Consider the following 24,849-nt stretch of genomic DNA (forward strand, 5'->3'; position numbering starts at 1 on the left):
TACTGTGTAACTTTGCACAGCCAAGGTGGAGGTAGATGAAAAAGTGTAAAATCAGGTTTTATGTATTCATGTTATTACTTTTGATTGAGTGAGATGTGGTTATGGTTATGACAAAGGAAAACCACAAGATTAAGCCTCAGGAAGGGCAATACCTGTATTTGCAGTACACTGTGAGATGGTTTATTGTGACTTTTTAGGGAAGCTTAAATGGTAGATGAGCTTGGATCAGCTCCCTCTGCTTTGGCCAACTGAGCTTTGGTTTTATGACATGTTTTAGGTACAATAGAAATCTTTCATCTACTTCCTTAAATATTTTTTCCCAGGGAAAAGGGCTGGGGGAGAACATGGTTTATCAGGCACAATCCAGCCTTGATCTGTTTCCACTCTGGGGTCAGACTTCTGGGAGGCTCAGGATGGCAAGGGATGGCTGATTCCCAGTACTCCTATGGAAGAACCCACTGCTGGTACATCAGAGAACTCACTGCAGTTAAACCCCTCCTTTTAACACTTCTTCTTTCTTTTCTTTTTCTCTTTGAAGGCTCTGAGGAATCTCCTGAGCCTCTTCCAATCCCGACTTTGCTAGTGGGTTATGACAAGGACTTCCTGACAATTTCTCCATTCTCCTTGCCGTTCTGGGAGAGGCTGTTGCTAGACCCTTATGGGGGCCATCGGGATGTCGCCTATATCGTGGTGTGTCCAGAAAATGAGGCCTTGCTCGATGGAGCCAAAACTTTCTTCAGGGACTTGAGTGCTGTATACGAGGTTGGAAAGACAAACCACGCTGAATTATTGCTTCTTAAGTGTCATTTCTGTTCTGCTGCATGTTTGTTGGGAGAAATCTGTGGGGTTTAAAGGAACAATTGTTTGAATAAGGATTTATTTCATTTTGAGGACTTTCTGCATTTTCAGATTCTGAGAGTACTGTCTCATTGAGTTGTACTGTGATTTTCTGGGCATTTGTTGCCATCTGCTCATTACAGTACACGTTCTCTTACGTTGCCAAGGGTGTAACACTAGTATTAATACACTTGCAACGTAACACATGAAGGCCAGACCAAATGTAAAGACTGAGTAGACTAAAGAATCGGTTGTTTCTTGTAATTGCTAGGCTGGAGTTAAAACCATTTCCTTCTTTCATCGTGCACATTGTGTACTACTGAATTGTAAGATCACCTTGTGACCTTGCTTTTGCTGTAAGTGCAGTTCAAGTCAACAGATAAATGTAGCCTTTTGCTTTTGTATTTATTAAGGAGCCCCCAGATGTGTGCTGGTGGCTTTACACTACAAACCAGATTGCAGAGCACACTCAGGTGCTCAGCATCCAGTTACAAGCATCTCTTCTTTCCTCAACAGATGTGTAGACTTGGCCAGCACAAACCAATCTGCAAAGTGTTACGTGATGGGATTATGCGGGTGGGGAAGAGCGTGGCACAGAAGCTAACGGATGAGCTCGTCAGCGAATGGTTCAACCAACCTTGGGGCACTGAGGAGTGTGACAATCATTCCAGACTCAAACTGTACGCGCAAGTTTGCCGGCATCACCTAGGTAAGGCTCCATGGTTTCTGTAGGTGCTGCAGAGGTTCCTGTACAGGAATACCTACTGGATCCCTGCTGTACAGGGATACCTACTGGTGGAAATGGGGCTTTTTCTGAAGGTACAGATTATAATCTGTTCAAAAAGGTATTATAAGGCTTTATCCTAGTTTCTTAGTCCATGATAAATTTGCCTAGTCTCAAAGGTTTCTTGTTGTACAGCAGTAAGGTGATTATATCAGGGATCCAAAAGCCATTTCTTACCTTATTAGTAAAGGCAGTTTGGTGTAAGATGCTTGTATGCCCCAAAGATGTTCCACACAAACTTACATTGATGTGGTTTGTATGTATCAGCAAGCTGGAGTTCGTGCCTTGAAGTGTAACACGTATTTATCTGAGAGGTGAGTTCACTAAAACTCTGCAAAGGAGGTAACACAGGTAAAAACACAGGTAAAAAAGTAACAGCATCCTTGATGAGTGGGGCCTGGATCTGTGAGGTGTAGGCACTTGGAACCGCATTACCCCAAAGGCCTGGACTACCTGTAGGCTTATTTCCATCCTGAAACAGTGACCCCCTTTAAAAGCATAGTCTTCTGGTTTTGTTATGGCAACCTGCTGTATTTGTTCTGTTAGAACATCAGGTGTAGTGGCTTGGTGAGGGAGAGTAGAGCCTGAGTATATGGGAGGGTATAAAGTTTGCTGGGGGAGTATCAGAAGACAGGTCCTGGCTGAATCCCTGGACTAACACTGCTCCTAGATTTCACATGGCCAGAACACCACTGGAAACACATCTGCTGACACAGTGCTGCTCACTGCTGGCACACACTGACCATGGCACCAGCAGCATAAAGGCTTCGTGCTTCAGCTGAGATGTGCAAACTATGGTTTTGTTTAAAAATAACCAGGAAGTTTTAAGTAGTTTCTTGAAAAGTGCTTCCTGTGTTTGCCCGGAGCAAGGTGTGAGTGTTCTGAAGTCTGTTACTGTGAGGACTGGTGATCTGATTTTGGATAGGAGTCTGAACAAACGTGAGAGTTAGCTGGGCAGTTCTACAGCCTGCAGAATGCTCGTGCATCCTTTGAGGAATGTGTGCAGAACAGGCTGGGACTCGTCTATCTCAAATGACCCTGTGACTCATTTGGTTTGCTTTTAGTTTTAATTTCCCACATAACTGGAAGGGAGAAATTACTACAGCACTACTAAACATAAATACCCCAGGCTCACATGCAGAGGTGTAGCATGTGCAGGGCTGGTTGAGGAGCTGGGTGCTCAATTCACACCTGAGGCATCTGGCAGGAGAAGTGTTGGGAACTTCCACTGCTGGTGATTTACCACCTCTGAGACTAAACAAATAACAAATATTCATTTACTTCCACTTTATTCATTTATTACATTAAAATGATCAATGTGGTATCTTTTTTTCTGATACTGAGGAGCAGAAATAACTATATTCAAGTTTGTCATTACGGTAGCTCAGGTAAAAAGAACTTCTGGATTTTGAGTCTGACAGAGTGACTGTAGTAGATTGCAGAGCTGGACACCGTATAAAGCTGCTGTTATCATAACCCAGTCTAGTCAGAGATCATGACATGTCAGTACCAACTCCAATACACAAAGCTCCACAAAGTCATTCCTGGTTTTAAAGACTTTTGATCTGTATCAGATGCTGAAGAATGATGCCAGAGTAAATCCTTGTGATGGAACTTGTATTCAGGTAGCATTTGTATACTCTTAGAGTATTCTAAAAGTGCAAAAAATAGTGTGTGACTTTATGGTTAATGCCATTCACTTTGATCAGACAGACTGCCATTCACCTCCTTTCCTCTCCATCTGCTATTCCAGCACCTTACTTAGCCACTCTGCAGCTTGACAGCAGCTTGTTGCTACCACCCAAGTACCAAACCCCAGCGCCAGCAAGCCAGGCACCAACAGCACCGGGGAGCACTGGACCTGTCCCCTCAAACTCAACGTGTCTCTCAGCTGCTGGGGCACCCTCAACAGGCAACTCCTTTAACTCCACACCCAGTGGTGGCACTACTAGCCTTCCTGCAGGAAGCAGTTCATCCGCTGGATCCTCAGTGCCGCAGCTGTCAGCATCTTCAGCAACACCTGGCGTTAACCAGATGACCACTACCTCTACTCCAGGGTTTAGTGGGAACATTGGGTCAGGGCAAAACACCAGCACTGGGGGAAACACAGCAGAGCGCTCACAAGGAAGCACCGGTCCCGTTGGAGATGCAGAATCAGGTCAAAATGCACCACAGCAGCAACAAGAAGGACAGGAAGGGTAAGTGACTTCAGTGCTCAAATGACTCCAAGTATGTCTAGGTAAATCTACTGTTATCCTGATTCCATACAATCTGTAAGCTTTAATCCTCATGTAAATCCTAGAGAGGACCTTCTGACCTGTGCAGGGCTAGTGGCCAGATGTAAATGACCTGTTTTTATATGTCTGTAGCAGTTACAGATACAGGGGAGGTGGAGAAAACAAACCTCCCCTTTTCTGTAGCAAGCAGCAAAGCTTGATTCAAGTGCATGATCATGGTGTGGCCGTTGTGTTTGAGGTGCCTTGGGATGTCCCACCTGGTATTTGCAGTACAAGTAAAACATGAGGTATCTCTGAGGCTCTGTGCCCTATCTGCTCACTTGGCCTCACTGGTCGGGTGCTGCAGGACCTTTCCTGTGGCACTGAATGCCTCGCACATGGGCAACACCGTCACACCTCTGCCAGCAACAGACACAAAATGCAAGCCATGGCTTTGTTTCCGTGTGCCTGCATTGCTGGTGTTGCTTTGCAAGCAGGTGCACTGTCAGGTCAGGAAATGGGGTTTTATTGCTGTTCCTTTAAAATAAGCTGCAGCAGCACAACTTATTTAAAGACTTCATTATAAATAGTCCATTAAACATAAACATTAGGAAAATATTTTTTAACATTTTATGTAAGTAACTTCCTGAGGGAACATGTTTTTCATTACTCTTATAATAATGCCTATTACTAAGAGCCATGATATATGTTAGGGAGTTCCTGTATCTTAAGTGAAAAGCCCACATCCTGTTGTAGTTGGGGTTATCCTTCAGACATCTGTTTGCTGGCTCTGTGCAGAACAGTACTTGAGCCCCTGCAGCATGGTTTCTGACAAAGAAGCTCTGATCTGCTTGTGATCACTTACAGATGTTGAGCCTCCTACTCACGGTTAAGGCATGGAGAAGAGTTTTATCAAGCAAAAATGTGCAGTTGCTCCTTTCATTACCAATGGAACTTCACTGTAACTGAACAGGGGACTTGAGTCTCCATGAATGTTTCTTTGACACTTCTCAGTCCATCCTCTCCTCCTTCCACTTGTCCTGAAAGAAAACCCTAAACAGCCCAAAAAACCCAGCATGCACATTATTGAAAGGAATAGTAGTAAGCTAATAGTGGTCAACTTTCCCATATTCTTCAGACAGCATCTGTTCTGCTTGTATGAAGTCAGATTACATTAGACTTTATGGTAGGTGTCTTTAAAGCATAATTAATAACTGGTATTTTGGATTACGAACAGCTGTGAGTAGAAGTCATCTCCCCTCAATTACTGTTGTCTCGTGGTTTTTACTTTTGCTTCTGAACAGAAGGATCACTTCACTCTCCTCCTTTTCCTCCTCTTCTCTGGCCTTGCACACCTTTACAGCAAACAGTAACCAACAGTTGTAACTTGCTTTGACTCTAACATCCTGTGTCCCTCCAGTGTTACTGAGAGGGAGAGGATCGGGATTCCCACCGAGCCGGAGTCTGCAGACAGCAATGCCTATCCTCCTGCTGTCGTCATCTACATGGTGGATCCTTTCACCTACACTGCAGACGAAGAATCTGCCTCAACCAACTTCTGGCTGTTAAGTTTAATGAGATGCTACACAGAAATGTTGGATAACTTGCCTGAGAACATGAGGAATTCTTTCATTCTCCAGGTAATTCTATCCAGGTCGTTCTATCACAGCAGGCTTTTGATACCTACTCTGTACTGAAGATACAGAATGGAAGATAATGTATAAATATATAAAATAAGATCTAAAATTCAGGTGATGTTTACAGATACATACAGATATATAAAATAACATCTAAAATTCAGGTGATGTTTACAGATACATACAGATATATAAAATAACATCTAAAATTGAGGTGATGTTTACAGATTATTTTGTTGACAGTACAAGTCTATATATTACAAAACCACCTGCTTTTGTGTTTTGATGAGGAAACTAATGTAAGGCAGCCATGGCATCCTGCATCCAATCAGTTCCATGGTTCTAGCAATCATATATGCTGGCTGCTTCCTTAAGAGGGATTTGAGTTACTTAAGTTGCAACTTGGGTTGCCATTGCCAAAAATGCCCAGTTGCTCCTTTGATTACTCTGCATGTTGAGTTGTTTGCTTTTGCTGCGCTCTTGATTTATAGTGTTTAATCCAAAAGAAATGTGCAACCAGACATTCAGTGTATAATTTAAGTATTGTATTGTTGTTATCTGCTTCTTAAAAATAATTCACCATGTAACTTGGCATATAATAATAGTTACTTACTATGGAATTACTTAAGAATTGGATTTGTGTAGTCAGAAGCAGAGCTTGGCCTCTTGCCCAGACTGCCTGTTTTCCATGCCTCTTCATCACAGTGGCTCAGTAAAGAAGTGGGGGGAAAGGGGACGCCAGAGATTGAACCATGTGTGTACGTGTGCAACACACACAAGAAGCAGCACATGAATGATGTCTGTATGTTGTCTTCATGTGTGTTGAACTTGCCTTAAACACAGTTTATAGGGAAAATAAGGAATTGGAAGTGTCTCAAATCTGGCATGGAATGTGTTTGTCATTTCTGGTAATCCTGACCTTACCATTCCCTAAAGTGGTCAGGGAACCTGTCACCAAACTATTTCAGTCTTGGGGATGAAGTGAAAATCAGATTCACAAGTTCATATTGTGACAGACTGCAGGAATTCAATTGAGTCAGACCTGAAGATGCAAAAAACAAAACAGCCCCTGATGCTGCCATGGCTGAAATACAAGACCATGCAAACTGCATGTAGAAACTGTATGTCAGTCTATGCAAGACAACTGATGTGCTTCCCAACTCAAAGTACTGTTTATTTCCTGGGCACTTTCCCTTGGTTTGTCAAAATATGGGGCATTTTGCCAGCTTATGTCAAAATCATAGATATTTTTCAGCAAGTAAAGGTAACATGAGCTAGTCACCACACAGTGTTCTCACAGCTGTGCCATAGTATACACACACAGTTATTCCAAAACAAATCAAACCCAAATGTCTACAGACTTATTCCAACTCATACATAGGGAGGGAAAGCCCAGCTTCTGAAAGTCTTGGATAAAGGACTTGTCCTGAAAAACACGTGGTCAAGTTTAGTAACCACAGTGTGTGACCAAAGCTCCAGTGGTTCAAGGAAGAGCCACAGATCAGTGAAACTTTTGTGATGCTTCAGTTTTATTACTACTGGCAATATTTGTCAGAAGAACCTGTGTGGGTCTCGCAGCATTGCCTGAACCATAAGGTTCTTGTACTGATCCAGGGTTTCTGCTCCAAGGATCTCACTGTTTAAAAGACAAAACACTCCATAAATCATAATAGAACCTGAACTCTACTCTCTGCCATGTCCTCTAAGGGTGACAGGGTGGTGCTGGCTGCCAGAGGAGCAGCAAGCAAGCGCTAATTCTAACCACAGGCTGTGGAACCCAACCTGCCTGAGTGCAGAGTTAAGCCCACCCAGATGATGGAGCAAAGGCGCCTGCAAGTGCAGATGGGGATCAGAAGAATGAGGTTAAAAAAAATTGAAGGTATTTGAATACAGGGATTTGGATTAAAAGAAATTAAAATATCCCAATTTTTTTTTTTTTAGGGTATTGCTTTTAAAAGCCACTGGTAGTTACTTCTTGGGGTACACTTTGATAACGTTATGCATGTAATTAATGATGTGCCCTTTCCAAAATGAAGGATGAATGAGAAAGTGGACTTCAGCAAAGTAACACTTGACTGGGTAAAACAGTCTGCTCCCTTTGTGGAGGTGATGGGGTTTGTCATTCAGGGGTGTTTGTCACTCATTTGGAGTGTTCTCTCCACTGTTTGTCAGCTACTACAGATGTATTGCATGCTCTGCAGTTATTCTTGTGCTATAATGAGATTCTTCCTTCTATTGGGTGGTCAGAGTCTCAGTTTTGAGAGATTTTACAGCCTTAAATACATCATCAGAGTAGGAACTGAAGGTTTGTATCAGGGAACACAGTCGCTGGCTGTTGTGGGTGCTTACACAAGAGGGTGGTAGCCCTGGTAGGAAGCTACAGGTACTGTAATGCAAAGACACAGCATACAAAGTGCCGTGGTTGTGAAATGACTATTGAATGTGTGAGCCTGGCTTGAAGACGTTCAGTCGTGTTTTCTTGTTTATACGACTTGTACAGATTGTGCCTTGCCAGTACATGCTGCAGACAATGAAGGATGAACAGGTTTTCTACATTCAGCACTTGAAGTCGCTGGCTTTCTCAGTGTACTGCCAATGCAGGAGGCCACTGCCCACCCAGATTCACATCAAGTCTCTCACAGGCTTTGGACCAGCTGCCAGCATCGAGATGACCCTCAAAAACCCAGAGGTTAGTACTGGAGTCAAGAATTCAAAGCTTGTTAATAAACTGTAACCCCTTCTCTCCAATATTGCAGAAAGAGGAGAGAAAATACTTTTAGGAGTATTTCTTCAAAGTGTAGAAGACAGAACATAAGACACTACATAAAAAGGAGAAGGTCATCTAATACTTAATAGAAAATAGTGAGAACAGTGGCAGACTACTTGCTTTCAAAACATTTTAAGCTTCTGGTTTTGAATCATAAAGGAAAAGGGTAAAAGATCCATGTGGAATCAGATCCTGAGACACTGTCATCTCAGTCTGCAGTAGTCCTACAAGAAAGTGTTTATGTCCAACTTTTATTTATATACACATATATATGAAATAAGTCCTGCACCTAATTACAGATTAATTCCCTGAGGTACTGGAGAATTCCCCCTCTTTCAGTGGGATTCTTATCTGCCATCTCTATTTTAAACTAAATATTCAAGCCCTGTTTGTGGGTTTGCAGGGATTTCAAAGGAGGAGTAATCCATCGTAATTTCCATGGCTGTTTTTCATTCTTTGAAAGATAAGGATGACTGTTTTATTCAGATTTAATGGACCAACTAAACACTTAAACACTTACCTTGAGATAAAGGCATGCTTGTTAGGATTTAAGCCCCTCGATTCAGAACCATCATAAACCCAGCCTATCACCACATTTCATTACTCACATAAAGCCCTAAGCTCTCACTGGGAATTCCTAAAAGCAGTATCACCTCCGGCATCTCCTCTTCACATTCTCTCCTTACCCTTCCCTCAAAAAGGTACCTGTTCAGCAGGATGGATTTTGCAGCAAGTTGAAGTCATACTTCAAGCTGTTTAGGTGCAAGGGGAAGAGCAATAAACTTGCAAGATGCCTGCAAACATCTCCCTCCCTTTACTCAATGTTCATGCACTGCTGCCAGGGGAGTATGCTTGTGGGAAGTGACCTGGGCAGAAACAGGAGCCCCCTCCATGTCTCTTAGGAAAACACCATAACTGACTTCTCCTCTAAGCAGGTTAACTTGCACTTCGCATTTCATGTTTAACCTCCTTTTTGGAACAGTTTCCACAAGCAGCTCGCACTTAGGATACTTCATTAACCAGATCTCAACTTCCTGCATTGTCCATGTGTTGCTCTCAGGCTGCACCGCACTTCCCAACTTTGGCTCAACAATTAATACCCTGGCCGGTTCTAAATTACTGAGTCTGTGTGGTCAGGCCCATCGTGGTTTTTCTTCAGAGGGGAGTTACAAAGCAAAGGTGGGTTTGGGGCTTTGTGGAAGAAGCCCTGAAGGTCCTGTTGGGCAGATGAGTGTGAGGCAGCAAGGTGCCCCTGCAGCAAAGCAAGCCCACAGCCGGCAGCTGCGGTAGGAAGGGTGCTGGCAGAGCAAGGGAGGTGAATGTTCCCCACAGCACTGGTTAGGCTTCACCTGGGATGTACTGGGTCTGGTTCTGGGCTCCTCAGTACAAGAAACATGGACATACCAGAGCAAATCCAGCAAAGGGCCACTAAGATGATGAAGGGACGGGAGCATCTGGCAACTGAGGAGATGCTGAGAGAGCTGCAGTGTCCTACCAGGAGGGCTCTGAGGAATGTACACAAACACCTGCTTGGGAGAGAGGGAAGATGATGGAGCCAGGCTCTGCTCAGGGGTATCCAGTGGTGGGCACACACTGATATACCAGAAATTCTGTTTAAATGAAGAAACACAAGGAAACTTATTTACTGTAGGGGTGATTGAGCACTGGACCTCATTCCCAGGCAGGTCAGCATCTCCAGCATGGGAGTTTGGAGTGCATCAGTTTTAGCCAACAGAAATGGATTGTCTATAGCAATCCTTTCCCACTCCCTCCCTTGACTGTGAGTGCCTTGATTTGATTTATCATTTCAGACTCCCATTTTCCTGTACTCCCTGACATCTGTGTTTGTGTGTTTCTTGCACTAAATAGTAATTGATCTACCTGCTGATGACTTTCTTACAGAGGCCCAGCCCAATCCAGCTATACTCACCTCCATTCATACTGGCACCCATCAAAGACAAACAGACAGAGCTGGGAGAAACATTTGGAGAGGCCAGTCAGAAATACAACGTGCTCTTTGTGGGCTATTGTCTGTCTCACGATCAGCGTTGGCTTCTGGCATCCTGCACTGACCTCCATGGTGAACTGTTGGAAACCTGCATAGTTAATATTGATCTACCAAACAGGTAAAACCTTTTACATTACATCTACGACTGTCGTTGTCATCCCTCACTCCTCAGGCTCTTGCACATCCCTTCTAATTGTATTTCCTGCTGTGATAATGTTACAGTGGTAACATTTTAGTTGGCATTTTCATAACTAAAAACTGCAGAGGAAATAAGATACTGGTTCACACTTGGTTTGCAAATCCTACCTGCAATTCTTACCTTCGAGAACAGCCAGTGTGTTGCTCAGCATACTGACACCTCTTGCATGTCACTGCAGTAGTAATACTGACAGCAGGCACGTACTGTTTCTGCTTCTTGGTAGTAAAAGGTGAGTTGGGCACTCCCCAGGACTGTCAGGACTCCTGCGGAGGGCAAGCAGTGAAATCATTGTAGAGAACAGAGCTCTGACCATTGTCCTGGACTCAGTTCTCACTGTTGGGTTTTTGTCTTCCTCAACCTGCAGGTCGAGGAGGAGCAAGCTGTCTGCACGGAAGATCGGGCTGCAGAAGCTGTGGGAGTGGTGTGTTGGGATCGTGCAGATGACATCCCTGCCATGGAGAGTTGTCATCGGGCGGCTCGGCCGCCTAGGCCATGGGGAGCTGAAAGGTAGGAAGTGTCAGCACTGCCCCTCGTCCTGGCTTGCAGTGGAGACATGGCCCTAGTGCAAAAGCTGAATGCCTCACAGACCTGATCATGGGCCTTGAAAACCAGAACACTGAGGTGATAATCCCACCCTGACAGCAGAAACAAGTTGCTTCTTTCTACACCGGGTTTGACATCTCTCCTCATGTCCTGTGGATGCTGTGTAGGTTAACTAGAATTTGCACGGTGTATTCCGAGGGGGTTTTGTCGCATTAGGGAAGAGGTCTGAACAGTAGTTATCCTGTCACAAAACAGAAACAGGATTCAATTCTCATTCCTAATCCATGCCCATTGCCCTGTTTCACACCAGACCAGTACCTCTGCTAGCTACAGGTGGGATGAAAGACCCATTCTGAAAGACACACATCCTCTTCAGGATGTGGCTGAATAATCAGGTAGCTCATGGGATACCAGCAAACCCCATGGAGCGGGGCACAGAATACCCGGATTGCAGGGCCCTGTGCTGCAAAGTGTTACTAATACATTACTATTTGCACCATTTGGTCCCATCATCATGTTTATTCCTTTCAGACTGGAGTATCCTCCTTGGGGAATGTTCCCTGCAGACAATCAGCAAACAACTGAAGGAGGTGTGCCGCATGTGCGGCATCTCATCAGCAGATTCCCCTTCCATCCTCAGTGCCTGCCTCGTCGCTATGGAGCCACAGGGATCATTTGTCGTGATGCCAGGTAAGTGTTATCCAACTGTTTCTTTTCCATACTTTTCACAGAAGCACATGAATTTGGGAAGACTTCTGAGTCCAACAGGAAGTCCTGGACTGCCATGGCTAAACATGGTAGAAAATAGGTTGAGCTGGGAGAATTCCCCAGAGTACCATGAAGAGAAACTATGCTGGGAGTGCAACTCCTCAGGGAAGGAGTACTGCATGTACTGTCCCTGTCAAAGCAATGGGCTCCTTCTGGAAGGGATCACATCTTTGGGGAGACCAGTCCCCATCACCTGGCTGTGATGATGTAGTCATGAGAACAACTGCAGCCTCTGTAAGCATCCACAGTGTGAAAGAGCAGGAGTCTGTGCAGATGGGAGTAAGGACAGATCTGCTTGCTTTTCCAGATGTATTTATTCCAGATATATTTAAGGTATTCAGAAAGTTCTATTATAAGTAGCAGTCAACAGAATTGAGTTGAAATATATTCAAATTTGGAGTTCCTTTTACTTATTTGTTGCATTATGTATGCATGTGCTTTTAAATGTACGTGGTGACTTATCCTTGCCAACTACTCTGGGGCTTTTTTTAAGTTTAGAAATAAAAGAATACTCCCTGCGGCAGAATTAAGCAAGCTTGAACATGACTCATCAAGTTGAATACTTTTCAAAGCAGAGTTTTTGTAATGTGAGAAAATAGATGGCAAGTTTTGCTATCCTCATGTCAACTGAAGTAGGGTATATTTCATAATTACACAGACATCCGTGTCAAAATAAACTTCATTTGCTCATGTAACAGGGAAGTCATTGGTTCAGGGCAGCAGAATGAAAGGAAAGGTGAGGCATTGTATGGGAATTCACAGAGCTCAACATCATCTGTACAACTTGTGATCTTGATTTCAAGCTCCTCTGGTAACTCGTTTTAAGATAAGAACCCTCAAACGTGTATTAGCTTGCAAGCCCAGATTAGGTGCACAGAGATGTAACTTGAACACAGAGCACCTATTTTGAAGGTGATGGAAATGAACGTCTCTGCTGTTGCTTCTGTTCTGGCAGATGCTGTCACTATGGGCTCAGTGTTTGGCCGGAGCACGGCGCTGAATCTGCAGTCATCTCAGCTGAACACCCCGCAGGATGCCTCCTGCACACACATCCTGGTTTTCCCAACCTCCGCTACTATCCAGGTAGCACCAGCAAATTACCCCAATGAGGATGGATTCAGCCCTACTAATGGTAAGTAAGCAGTGGCTCTCCGTGGGCTATTGAGAACATAAGCACAGTTGCACCAGTCATGAATAAGAAGCCTGAGTGAACCAGTGTTCTCCCATAGACACCATAGCACCCAGTTCAGCTTGAAGAGAACACCCCTGTACTTCACAGTTACAGGACAAGGTTTTTTCCAAGGTCTGTTTTCAGGGAATTGTGCTGATTTATTCCATTAGGAATATGAACCAGTCAGTGGTGGCAGCAAAATGGCACAGACTTGAAAATGCTTTTTCTTGTTGCTGTGACTTGGATCAGGTCACGTGAGGTTTATAGCAGTGGTGCAATTGATGCATGTTGTGTAAAGTAGGCAGAGCAGGCTAACCTGAGAACTCAGTGTTAAGCTTGTGCTTTTGCAAGCGTGTGCATCCCTGTGGTTTGTGTCAGCAAGACTCTGGGTACTATTTTATATCTTTCCTAACTCTTTTGCCACAAGTCCTTAAAAGTTACTATAAAATAAACTAAACCAAGAGTAACCACAAACATTTCCATCAGAATCATTTTGTGCAGGGGGAAGTTCCAGTGTAGAGAGGAAGAAAGGCCCACTATTTTTAAGGAAAGAGTCTGCTTTGATGTGTTCCTGCTGGAATTCCAATGGGCCTCACAGCAGGGAAGTTACCCCTCCCCACAGTGCAGCAGCTGTCCTCTGCAGGCCCCAGAGCCCTGCTGAGTGCTGTGCTGACAAATATTTAACCTGCATTAACCTGCCCTGGAGTGCTCCAGATGCTAATGAGCACCAGGGACCAGAGCTGGCGCTTCCAAAAGGGTGTTAGATTTAATTTTCTTAACTCTCTTCTACTTAATGATTAAACCGCTTCCTATGCTATTAGCCATCTCATTTATGCTTTGGAGGCTAAGCAGAGCATGACATTAGTTCTGTCTTGTTTACTGAGGTTGTAGGACAGAAGTTAATGAACTTGAGTTAATTCATTGCTCTTGCAGTGAATTGTTTCTCTTTAGAAGATTCAGAAAAACAACCACCTGCGTGTTTCCACCCTGGGCCTTCAGGTGAAATCAGTTCAGCGCAGACGTGGCCTTGCCCTTTTCCTGCAGAGTGAATGCTTTTCCAAGAGAAATAATTTCAATGTGTAGAAATGCAGAGCTCTTCTTGAGGGCTCCGTGTGTTTTAGCATAAATTTTGCTGCAGCTCTAATTAGTCCAGCTAATTCAGATGGCTCCCACTGTCCCTTTCTGTGTCCTGAAGTGTACTTCAAATGTTATACTGCTTAAACGCCTTTGCCTGCTGAAAACTCTGGATAAGGAAAAAACCCTATAAACCATATCGTGATGCTTGTGAGTTTTGCTGTGTTTTAATGGGTTAGCTTTCCATCGTGTAAATCACTCGTGGTGTCGTAACCAGTGTTGCAAATGCCTGAGAGACGGAATGTGCTGCTCACAGAATGCAAACACGTTTTCACTGTATCTTTGCATCTCTACCACATATTAACATAAACCAAATAAAACCAGCAAATGATGGTAATACACCTTTATTTCATTTCTGAGATGAAATTAAAACATTAAAAGCTGCATTGTAGGAAATCCTGATGCAGTATCTGAAATAATCATGGAACTCCAGAGCTCAGGAGCAGGGGCATTGCTGTCCTTATGGATCCTGCGAGCAATGCCCCTAAAGCTGCTGGGATTGCTCCAGGATGCTTGGAGCCAAGTGCCAAAGCCTGAAGAGCAGCACATGCTGGGAACAGCACACCTTGCTTTGGTTGGTGGACTTCAAGTGTGTAGTGAATGGATTTCTGAGACCAGCTGCAGAGAAGGGTCATGTTTTGTGTTGTGAAGATCCGTTCGGATTTGATGAAGCTGCTGTGACAGGATTTGTGTTCATCTCTGACCATTGTTCAGCTTCATTATTTTAATAGATGTCTGCCAACTTTTCCTTTCAGCTGCGTGTGGTTGCAGGGAATTGAGCAGTCAGGTGCTTGTCTCTGCTTCCATCTGCCTCAGCAGAATGTTAAAGAAGTATGAGAATGAATTAAAGGGAGTGCTCATAAATCCCAGAAATCTCTTGACAAAAATGAGTGCAGAGGCACACTGGGAATAATTTCTCTTTCTTTTCCTTTCCAGATGACATGTTTGACCTCCCGTTCCCAGATGACATGGACAATGACATTAGGATTTTAATAACAGGGAATCTTCACTCTTCACCAAATTCCTCCCCAGTTCCTTCCCCTGGATCACCATCTGGCATTGGAGTGGGATCTCACTTCCAGCACAGCAGGGTAAGGCTGGAGCACTTTAGGGCACGGGCTATTGGAAATAAATGGCAAAAAAGGACCCAAATCCTTCAACAAAACTTTTTTTTCCTGTAGATTCTCAAACATAACCAGGTCAATAGCAGCAGAAATTACTGTTACCACTCAAGGTGGTGGTTAAATACTGCTGTAGAAGATGCCTGTGCCTTGGCTCTTTACATCTCTGAAGTCAATTATTAGTGTAAAGGTAATTGAAAGCAGGAGAGGAGAGAGAAGCTTTATCTTTGTGTGGCCCTGAATAAGTCTGGTCTCATCCAAGTGTTTTTTTGGGAAATCACTTGGAATGTCCCTGTCACAAAGTGACAAGTCTTTGAGAGAAAGGCAGATGGCAGCTCTGTTCATGGGAGTTTCTAGGGGGGCAGAAGGGAGCTAATTCTGATAGTAATAACCCTTGCCCATAGGGACTCCCCAGGTGCTCTGGGTGCTTATGCGAATGTTGTTTGCTCAGTAAAACTTAGCCCAGAGCACACAGGGCTTGTAAGTTACTTTTGTTTGAAGTGGCTTTTCCAAAGTTGGTTCCAACACCAGAGATTACATAAAATGCAGATTCTTTCGGGTCATTCAAGGTATTTTTTTGAATCAGCATTAGCACACCTTGGATCATGTTTGATGGAACTCTTTTACCCATCCATGCAATTGTGAAAGAGACTTAGCTGTACTCTTCAAGTGGTTGCCATCACAAGTGTGGAGAAGTATGATGCTTCAGAATTCCCTGTGCAGAAGTTTTAGTCTAGAAATGGTACATTTAAGGCAATAGCATCTTGCTTCTTTACAAAATAATACAGTATTTTATTAAAGAAACAGGGTGACTTGTATACAGGAAACAGATAACCCTGTGCATTTAAAAGTTGTATATAAATCTGTATAATATACGTAACTGGATCTTGTGGCTGTCACTGGTGGTTTTAACTGTAAAACTGCTACGAAAGCAAGTACCAAGTAGATACGTGCAGGAAGTATTCCTAGAGCTGAGCTCTGTGGTGCTTCATTCAGCTTCTGTAACACAGCACTGCATTTTTCTGAACCTAAGGAAGATCTTAAGAGAAGAATTCTCACTCCCTGAAAAGGACTCACTAAACAGAGCTGATTCCCCACCTGGAAGGGAAAAGTCCTCAGCCAGGATGTTTCAGTGGTCACCTTAATACAGTCTGAGAGGGAAAAATTACTTCTGCCTCAGCCACAGAAATGCTAACACTGTGTTTTGTTATCTTGCTATGCAACCACCTTTCCTTATGTTGATACTCCAACCCACGCTTCAAAGGCTACACAATTGCACATTGCTGTCACTTGGTTATTTCAAACTGGTACGTGGCAAATTAAATGTTCTAGATGCTGTTACTAAACCCTCCAGCCATAAATCACAATTCATCACTCATTACAACTTCTCTCTCTCATTGAGTTCATTCAACCATCTCTATTCTGTACCACGTTCAGGGATGTGTTTACAGAACTTACTCTCTGTGGAACTCCATCCAAGTGGCTTTAAGAGCAGCCCTGGAAGGTTAATGACCAGAGAGCTTAGAGGCCTGGACAAGCCATTTCTAGGCGAACCTGTCAGAGTAATTCAGTTTAACCATTAACAAGGGCCTGGTAATTGCTGTGTAATTTTGGGGTTGACAAAAGCAGCAGCGTGTGATCATTACCTCGTGGGTCGGGGAAGGTCGCGCCTCCGTCCATGTAACCCCTAATTGATTGCTGCGGTTCAGCGCCGCGTGTCCTCAGTGCTCAGCAGGCACTTGGCTGCCTGGCTCCTGAGCCGCAGCCTCCCCTGCCTTTATGGGGTGTTTGTAACTGCCTTGGATTCCTGGTCGAGGCACTGCTGCTGGAGAAGGACCTGATTGAAGGACTGGCAGTGAAGGCGCTGTGGTTAAGCCAGTTTCTCTATAGTGGAGTCTTTTAACCTGTTGACTTAGAAGATGGTTATGGGTTAAAGGAGCTGCTGTTCCACTTCTGAGATAAGTTACAAGCTAAAATAGTTCACAGGCATCTTTTGGGCTTTTCCTTTATGAATCATAGAATGGTTTGGGTTGGAAAGGACCTTAAGATCATCCAGTTCCAACCCTCCTTCCATGGGCAGGGATGCCTCACACTAAGACCGTGTTGCCAAGGCTCTGTCCAGCCTAGCCTTGAACACTGCCAGGGATGGAGAAAATAATAAGGGGTGTTTCCAAAAAAAACCCCAAATGTGTTTAGGATAGGAATGTCCTCTAGAACAGAACAGCCAGCACCCCTTCTGGTAGCTGAGGAGATCCTGGCAGGCTTGGTGCTGTGGTTCAGGATAGGTGAGGCTGTGTGCAGATACACACGGGATGGGGTAAACAGGCTCACAGCAACATGGGTTGCTACCCACCAGCCATGGGCATGGAAGGTTCAGGTAAGTTTTACTCCAGAAATCAAATCACAAACATACATGCTGATAGGCAGCGACTCAAAGACTGATTGATTTAGTTTTACAGCTGGTCTCCTGTTGAACTCTCTCCTCTCTAAATAATGTTTTTTGTTGCATTATGAGAATATGAGTAACGGATACTGCAAAAAATACAGCGCATAAATAAATGACTGAGTGACATAAGCTGCAAAGCAGGACGGTTGCTTCCTTCCCCCCCACACTTCCCCAGTGCAGTAGTACAAATAAAACCAAAGCACAGTGCCTTGTGTCCACAGCAAGGAGCAGCAAGTGTACCCTGCTTTTATTGAGCACTCAATGTAAGTAACTGTAAAATCAAACACAACCAGACTAACAAAGATGCAGACACTCTCCGTTCCTCCGTATTTGAGTGGTTAACACATCCTTCCACAAGCTGAAAGACCATCTAAAGGAACTCTGGAACACAAGCTGGGGAGCCCAGCTACAGGGGAAAAAGGAAGGGATCAGACAACTTTGACTCTGATTTGTGAATGATTAAAGGAGAGCTCATTAAGAACAGAACTGATTTAAATACTGAGTAATTAGTAAACAAAATCGATGTTGCTGCAGTGGGGTGTATAGCATGGAATAACAACCTGCCTTCCCAACTCTCCTTTCAGAGCCAAGGGGAACGTCTCCTTTCCAGAGAAGCCCCTGAAGAACTGAAGCAGCAGCCTCTTGCTCTTGGGTACTTCGTATCAACTGCCAAAGCTGAGAATCTTCCGCAGTGGTTCTGGTCATCCTGTCCTCAGGCCCAAAACCAGTGTCCACTCTTCCTGAAGGTCTGTCTTGGTGTCTTTTAACAGGGGAAAGGCAATTAGAACAGGCTATGAGTTTTCTTCCAAAATGCTGGCTGTGCATGTTAGTGCAGCTGCGACAGTTCTGGAAATGGAAATGCAATTTTAGGTTTGAATTTACTTGGGCTATTAAAACATAATTCCCTGCTGCTAAAGGCCCTTACCTGAAAATGGAGTAGTTTGACAGCTTCTAAGCACAGAATCATGCCAGCTGTGTCTGGTATTACAGAGGTATCCCAGTTTTCATTTTCAGTCAGCCTCTAAGACAGGAGAGATCTCTTCTGCCATAACCTGGTTGTGACACAGAGTAGAAGTGAGGGGCACCTCCAGACAGAGCATTTACTCTACGTGTCTATTTCCCCAGTTGCAGAAGTTGCACAGTGGAGTCTGTAGTATCAGGGGGAAGCTGATACCCTCCATTGCAGAAATGCAAGTGCTTGTGACATGTATACAGCAGAATTGATTCACTAGAGTCACTGATCCCCCTAGTGTCATACAGCTGCTTATTTGAATGAAGCCAGAAAGTGAACTAGTGAGCATGGAAAGGTGAAAATCCTGCCTTGAATAGCATCCCATGTAGGATAATCAAGTTAGTACCACTTTACACATTCCAAGCATGAGTAACAAATACTAAACATTTTTGTGAGCCTCTCAAGCGAATTCCCTCATCCACGTCTCTGAGGCAGTCAGCAGTGAAGGTGTCTGTGTCTCAGCTCTTTCCTCATGCAGAAAAAGCACTGCTGGGACTGATGCTAACAATGACTTGCAGGTGGCACGGCAGGCTGCATAGCCCCTGCACCAGCAGATACTGAACCTTACTCCTCACTCTGTGCTCTTGAGGGATAGATTTCCCTGTGTGCTTTTCCTTCAACTGCCAAAACAGAGACCTCAAAATAATACACAAAATAAGCCACCATGGCTTTGGAGCTAGAGATGAAGTTTTCTGATAAACTCAAAACTACCTTTTTTTGTGAATGAGTAATCTGGAGAGCATGTTTCAGTTCCAGCAGTAAAACCCAGTCAGCAGAGCTCCAGGCAATGTTAGGAATTCCTCTGTAAGCTTGTACTCCATTTGCAGCAGAGCAGGAGCCATCCCCCTTCCCTGCCCCACCACCCCAACCCAGTACAACTGGGCTCTCACATGTAGGCTGAATGAAGCCTTTCACGTGACTGGGACCATGCTGGTTTGGTTTGGACGGGGAATGGGGAGCAGGGATCTGTCTCTGTCACACTGCACAGTGCTGTGATCAGGAAACTTGCACAGCATGTGAGGCATAGAGACTGAAGTCATCCTGGATTTGGATGAAGGGTTTTTATGCTGCAGTATTTCATCCCTAATGCATGTGCCATAATTGGAGGAGTATAAAAGAGGCAGTGCCCTGGCAGGCTGTGTGGCATGCCCAGCTGCCCACTGAAAGGCTTACATGGTTGCTCCAGATCAAGAAGAAATCCCTTTCCTGCTCCTGTGTAAACTAATGCAGGAGCCCTGCTCCAACAGAACGGGAAGGCAGGCAGAAAGTGTGCCAGCAGAGAGCAACGGCACCAGTGTGTAATCTGCTCAGACACCACCTCTGCATGGCCCTCTGCCACTGGCTCCTGATGCGGAGTCTGATACTGCAGTACCAAAAAACCCCTGACACTTCCCAAGTGTTTCCCCTCATCACTTCCCCCCTGGCTACCATCTAGAACAGATTCAGTGTTCTTCTTTCAAGCTCCTTGATTCTAGTCAGAAAGAGAAGTGAGTTTGTTCAAAAATCTAGTCATTATGGAGCCTGGAAGTACACATGGTCATGGTGGGGTCAATGCAGAATCACCAACGTGCCATGGTGTCCTGAGACAGCTCAGAATGTATCTGTTCAGTGTGAATCTTGCTCTGTGAAGAGTTAATCTGTGCTCTTTTCCTCCACACAGGCCTCACTACATCACCATATCTCTGTAGCGCAGACAGATGAGCTTCTACCTGCCAGAAATTCTCAGCGAGTTCCTCACCCCCTTGACTCTAAAACTACATCAGATGTCTTGAGGTAACGCCTCTTGGGATTTGCATTTCCTCCCTAAAGTTATGGGGATTGAGCTCTGGAATTCCATGGGACCTTTTCATCTCCCAGTGTTCTGTTTACTGAGTGGGCTAATCTGCCCTGTGCCAGTCATTACTTTTACTGACCAAACCAAACTGACTTACAGAAGGAGATAACAGTACTTTTCTGATACTGGTGTCTTAGGAACTGGGATAGAAAGGAGATATCCTTCCTGAGTTAATACTGGGTTGTGTTTGCCTCCATCCCACGTGTTGGGGACTGAAAGATCTATGAGGCAGCAGGCAGGAAGCAAAGATGCGCTTAACCGAGAAATGAGCATCAAGAAGTGTGATTAAATGCTGGCAAAGGTTGCCCAGAGTCCTTAAACGTGTTCAGGACTCAAGGCCTTGAAGGCGGTGGGATTTGAACCTCTGTGATTCCAAAATCTCAGCTGTGTGCTGAGGAGGGCCTACACTTGGATAGCTTCGTTCAAATTCACACATCTTGAACCTGAACATTCCTGCTTCCCATTCTCCCCTTTCCGGTCCCACCAGCATTAGTCCAGCCAGGCAGTCCACATGAGTGTGTTGCTGGGAGGAACCAGAGACACCTCCAAGAAAATCATTAGAGAAGCCAAGAGGGGAAGCAGTAAATGATCCCAGTTTCATGTCTCTGTGTTTCTCTCTGCAGGTTCGTTTTGGAGCAGTACAATGCACTGTCCTGGCTTACGTGTAACCCTGCCACTCAGGATCGCAGCTCCTGCCTTCCTGTCCACTTCGTGGTGCTCACTCAGTTGTACAACGCCATCATGAATATACTCTAATAGATAGAAAAGCACTTGTTCTTCTGGCTTCTTCTCCCCTCGACCTGAGAAACGTGCCACAGTCTGCAAAGATCCCGATTTTGCTTCTCTTCAGACCAGTCCTGTGCTGTGCTTCTGTTCCTCCAAGAGCACGTGTGAATTCTGCAGTGTTCAAAACTCAAGTACCCATTAACATCTCTGGCAGCTTCAGTCCAAAACCTGGGAACATCCAAGAACAGTGAACACAGTAACCTCAAGCCAGTGTTAGTTTGGTGGCCCAGTAACGACTGGTCAGTGTGATGCTTTTTTTTGATACTTTATTTTTTTAAGGAAGACTTACAGTATCTTTTTGCATTGGGAACTCTGAGAAACAACCAAGAGCAGTTTCAGCCCTGCAAGGAAAAACACCTTGTAGCGACCAGTTTGGGTTGCCCACAACTTGTTTTGTTGCTTGATCATCGTCAGCTGGGACTTTGCAGGAGGAACAGAACAAAAACCACCAAACCAAACCCCATGCAGTTGTAGTCTCGTATAAATATTGGAGTTTTGTCTACCTGGAGTTCCTGTCAGAGTGGATTGGGATGAATGCATGCATTTGTTACCTGTCCATGTAGATATGAATGGTCTGAAGATACTTTATTTATTTTGAGGTTTGGGGAGGGGAGGGATTAAATTATAAAGGACCAGGAACAGTCGAATCTCTTCAAAATCCAGCTCCGTTCCACTGTAGGGTTATTTATCGACAGACCTCTCACTCTTCTGACCTAGAAATCAAACCTGAAGCTCGTCACAACCCGAGCTGGGCAGGGACACGCAGTCTGGGAAGGGCACCCTTGTCTCCTAAGGACTTCTCACCTGCACTCAGCCTGCTTAAAGCACGAGACGGCCAGTGTTCAATGAAGGATAACACTACCTAATGGAAGAGAGTGAGTGAGCGAGAGGTAGGGAGGAAAAATACTTTAAAGCCCGCTGTGAGGGCCCACGGAAAGTGGTAAATGAATCTATTGTAGAGCTATGATTGAAATATATTTCCAGTGAATTTAGTGGTGTTAGAAAAGTATTTACTGAAACCCAAGTCGCCCTTGAGCTGGGGCAGGCTCGTCCATGTACATATCCAAAACCGATGGTTTTTGTTTACACGAAATCAGTTCCAAATCTGGTGTATTTTTTCTGACTATAGGAATATTATTTCAAAGAAATAATTTTTAAAAATTATATCATTAAATTAGTACTTGAAGTTCTACCACTGTGGTGGCAAAGTGACTTTGTTTAGGAAAATGATTGCCATTGTAAAGGTTAATGGCTAATTGAAGTATTTTTATGACTCCTTCATTCCAGGCTTCAAGGGGTTTCTATTTAAACTCCGTTTTCTAATGTTTGTTGTTGCACTGTGCAGCAGGCAGGGGCTGCCTCAGGAGGGGTCGGGCACTTTGATCGGGCTCTGTGACCTTGGTGTCTATCTGTGGAGAAAAACCCACCAATTTTAAAGTTCTTCCAAAAGACTTTCATGTTCTGGTTAAAAAAAAAAAAGAAGAAAAAAAAAAAGGAAAATCTATGATTTTAAAAAGTATTTTTCTTGAGATAATGTAACATTTAAAGCAAATTATATAAAAGAAAAAAAAAATGGCTTGTGTCATGAGAAGGTGGAGGCAGAGACATGACCTGTAAATGGATGATGATGTTCTCTGCGCCACCCCTCCCATGTGGGTATCCTCTTTGCAATGTATAGGTGAAAAAAGACAAACCTGATAGCAAAGCGTTTGTATCTAATGTGTACAGTGTAAAATTGACTTTAAAAATATTGCAGGACTATTTTTTCTTAATCAGAAAAGAAAATTCTCAAGGCCTTTTGAAGAGCATAAAAAGATGAAGATTGTAAACTTGTATAAACAGATTTAACTTGGGGAGGACGAACTGTAAAGTAGCCATTTGTAATCTTTTACCATTCGGGGGTTCTTTGTTCCCAGGATTCATCGGAACTTTGGATTATTCTTATTTTTTGGTTATTCTTTTTAACGGGGCCGTTTTTATCCGGGGGGCGTTTCTGCCCCAGCAAACCTGGTTCTAAGCAAAACTGCAAACCGCAGCCAAGGGCAGCGAGAGGAGAAGTTTTCATCTGGTGTCTTTTTATTTAATGTTTTTAAGTTAAGAGAAGCTGGTGACATATTTATACGTTTTTGTGCAAAAGAAATGAATGGCAATAGATTTTAAAGAAAAAAAAAAACCCTTATGTACTTCAGTGTGAAAAGTTCTGTATAATATTTCCCTTAAATATGCATTATTTTCCTTGTGAGTTTTTTACTGACTTCAGCTGAAATGTAAAGCCCCGGCTTTCCTACAGAGTGCAGAAAGGTATTTTATTTTCCTGGTTTTCTTTCTACCTTTGGAAATTCCTGCCTAAATCCGAGTTATTAGAACTCTTATTATTACAGTTGTTTGAGCTACCGGGCGGGGGGGGGCCAGCATGCTTGGATGTATATTTCCGAACCTTTTTTAACTGTAAAAGCTGTACATTTCGGGGGAGTTCTGACTTTCTCGCTCTTTATTTTGGTTTGGGTTTGGGTTTTTGGTTGGTTTTTTTTTTCTCGGAGCATTTTGCAGTGAAGCTTCTTTTCTATCCAGGCGACAATTTGAGAGAAAACAGCAAAAAAAAAATGTGAAGTTCATTTTAGATCCGCAGTTATCGCTGGTACAATACACTAAAAACAGACTTTGATAAAAGAAACAATAATAATAAAGACCTCCATTTTAAATGTCATTCATATATACCTTGTGGATGAGAGCTATATACTTTTACACACTTTTTTAGATGAATAAATTATTGAATTACTGAAGCTCTTGGTGGAGTTTTCTTCTTACAAGGATTTGCTTTAACTCTCACGGTCCTGCAGTGCGGGTTCCGTGTGGTAGGACCGGAACTGAACATCATTTAAAGGCTCTTTAATAGTCATTTACTTTTGAGACAGGCGCTGCTGCTCTCCCTGAACTAACCTGGTTCCTGCCTTCTCCATGCGCTGCCTGGTGAGAAGGCCACAGCTGCATCAGGCCCCCTTTCACATGGGAACGTGGGAAGGTCCACACTGCAGCAGGACTGTCCAGGACTTTCCAGTGGAAGTAAAGGCAAAATAGAAGAGTCACTCTATTGAAAATCACGTTTGTTGGGAGAGTTTTACTGCTGAGGTGAACAGATAGAATTCTGCCCGGGGGGGTGGGTGGAAGCAACCTGGGGTAATCCAGTGCTGCAATGGTCCCAGCTACAGCTTGAGAGCTCTGTCTGCAGGTAAGTGTTTAGGGGAGATCTCAGGGTGGATCAGTCCCCCTGCAGCAGTGAGACACAGGTGCAGTGCATTGGCCCCAGATTAAAGAGGAACATGAAACCAGATCTGCTGCTTTGGGCTGCTCAGTGGAGCTGCAGAACCCCCATCCTGGACAAGCTGAAGACTCACTTGGACAGGTCCTTGAGCAGTCTGTTTGAATACTACCTGCTCTGAGCCAGGGCCCTTCAAACACAGACATTCTGTATGTAGCAGGTTCATTTCTAAACACAGATGTGCAAGAAACTGATAAACAGCCAGACCCTTTCCCAGTGTTAGACCTTAACAAGACCCGAGGTCCATTTTGCATTCTTCTCCCATAG

The 24,849-nt window shown here is 44.1% G+C and overlaps 1 protein-coding gene across 1 annotated transcript in view; it reads left to right on the forward strand.

Annotated features, from left to right (window-relative positions):
- Nucleotides 1–24,046, forward strand: part of MED13L (mediator complex subunit 13L) — a 186,204-nt gene extending 162,158 nt beyond the window's left edge. Inside the window, exons 19-31 of the mRNA XM_061370538.1 lie at nt 539–762; nt 1,354–1,546; nt 3,375–3,819; nt 5,258–5,477; nt 7,975–8,163; nt 10,144–10,367; nt 10,813–10,955; nt 11,523–11,681; nt 12,715–12,891; nt 15,001–15,155; nt 18,216–18,377; nt 20,304–20,416; nt 21,101–24,046. Coding sequence (XP_061226522.1) covers nt 539–762; nt 1,354–1,546; nt 3,375–3,819; nt 5,258–5,477; nt 7,975–8,163; nt 10,144–10,367; nt 10,813–10,955; nt 11,523–11,681; nt 12,715–12,891; nt 15,001–15,155; nt 18,216–18,377; nt 20,304–20,416; nt 21,101–21,233 — 2,537 coding nt within the window. The 3' untranslated portion in view covers nt 21,234–24,046. The remainder of the gene's footprint in view (nt 1–538; nt 763–1,353; nt 1,547–3,374; nt 3,820–5,257; nt 5,478–7,974; nt 8,164–10,143; nt 10,368–10,812; nt 10,956–11,522; nt 11,682–12,714; nt 12,892–15,000; nt 15,156–18,215; nt 18,378–20,303; nt 20,417–21,100) is intronic.
- Nucleotides 24,047–24,849: the final 803 nt, after the last annotated feature.

This window comes from Neopsephotus bourkii, unplaced genomic scaffold (assembly GCF_033783945.1).
Source record: "Neopsephotus bourkii isolate Nb327-2 ecotype Australia unplaced genomic scaffold, CSIRO-AGI_Nbou_v1 NB_1542, whole genome shotgun sequence".
Lineage (NCBI taxonomy): Eukaryota > Metazoa > Chordata > Aves > Psittaciformes > Psittacidae > Neopsephotus > Neopsephotus bourkii.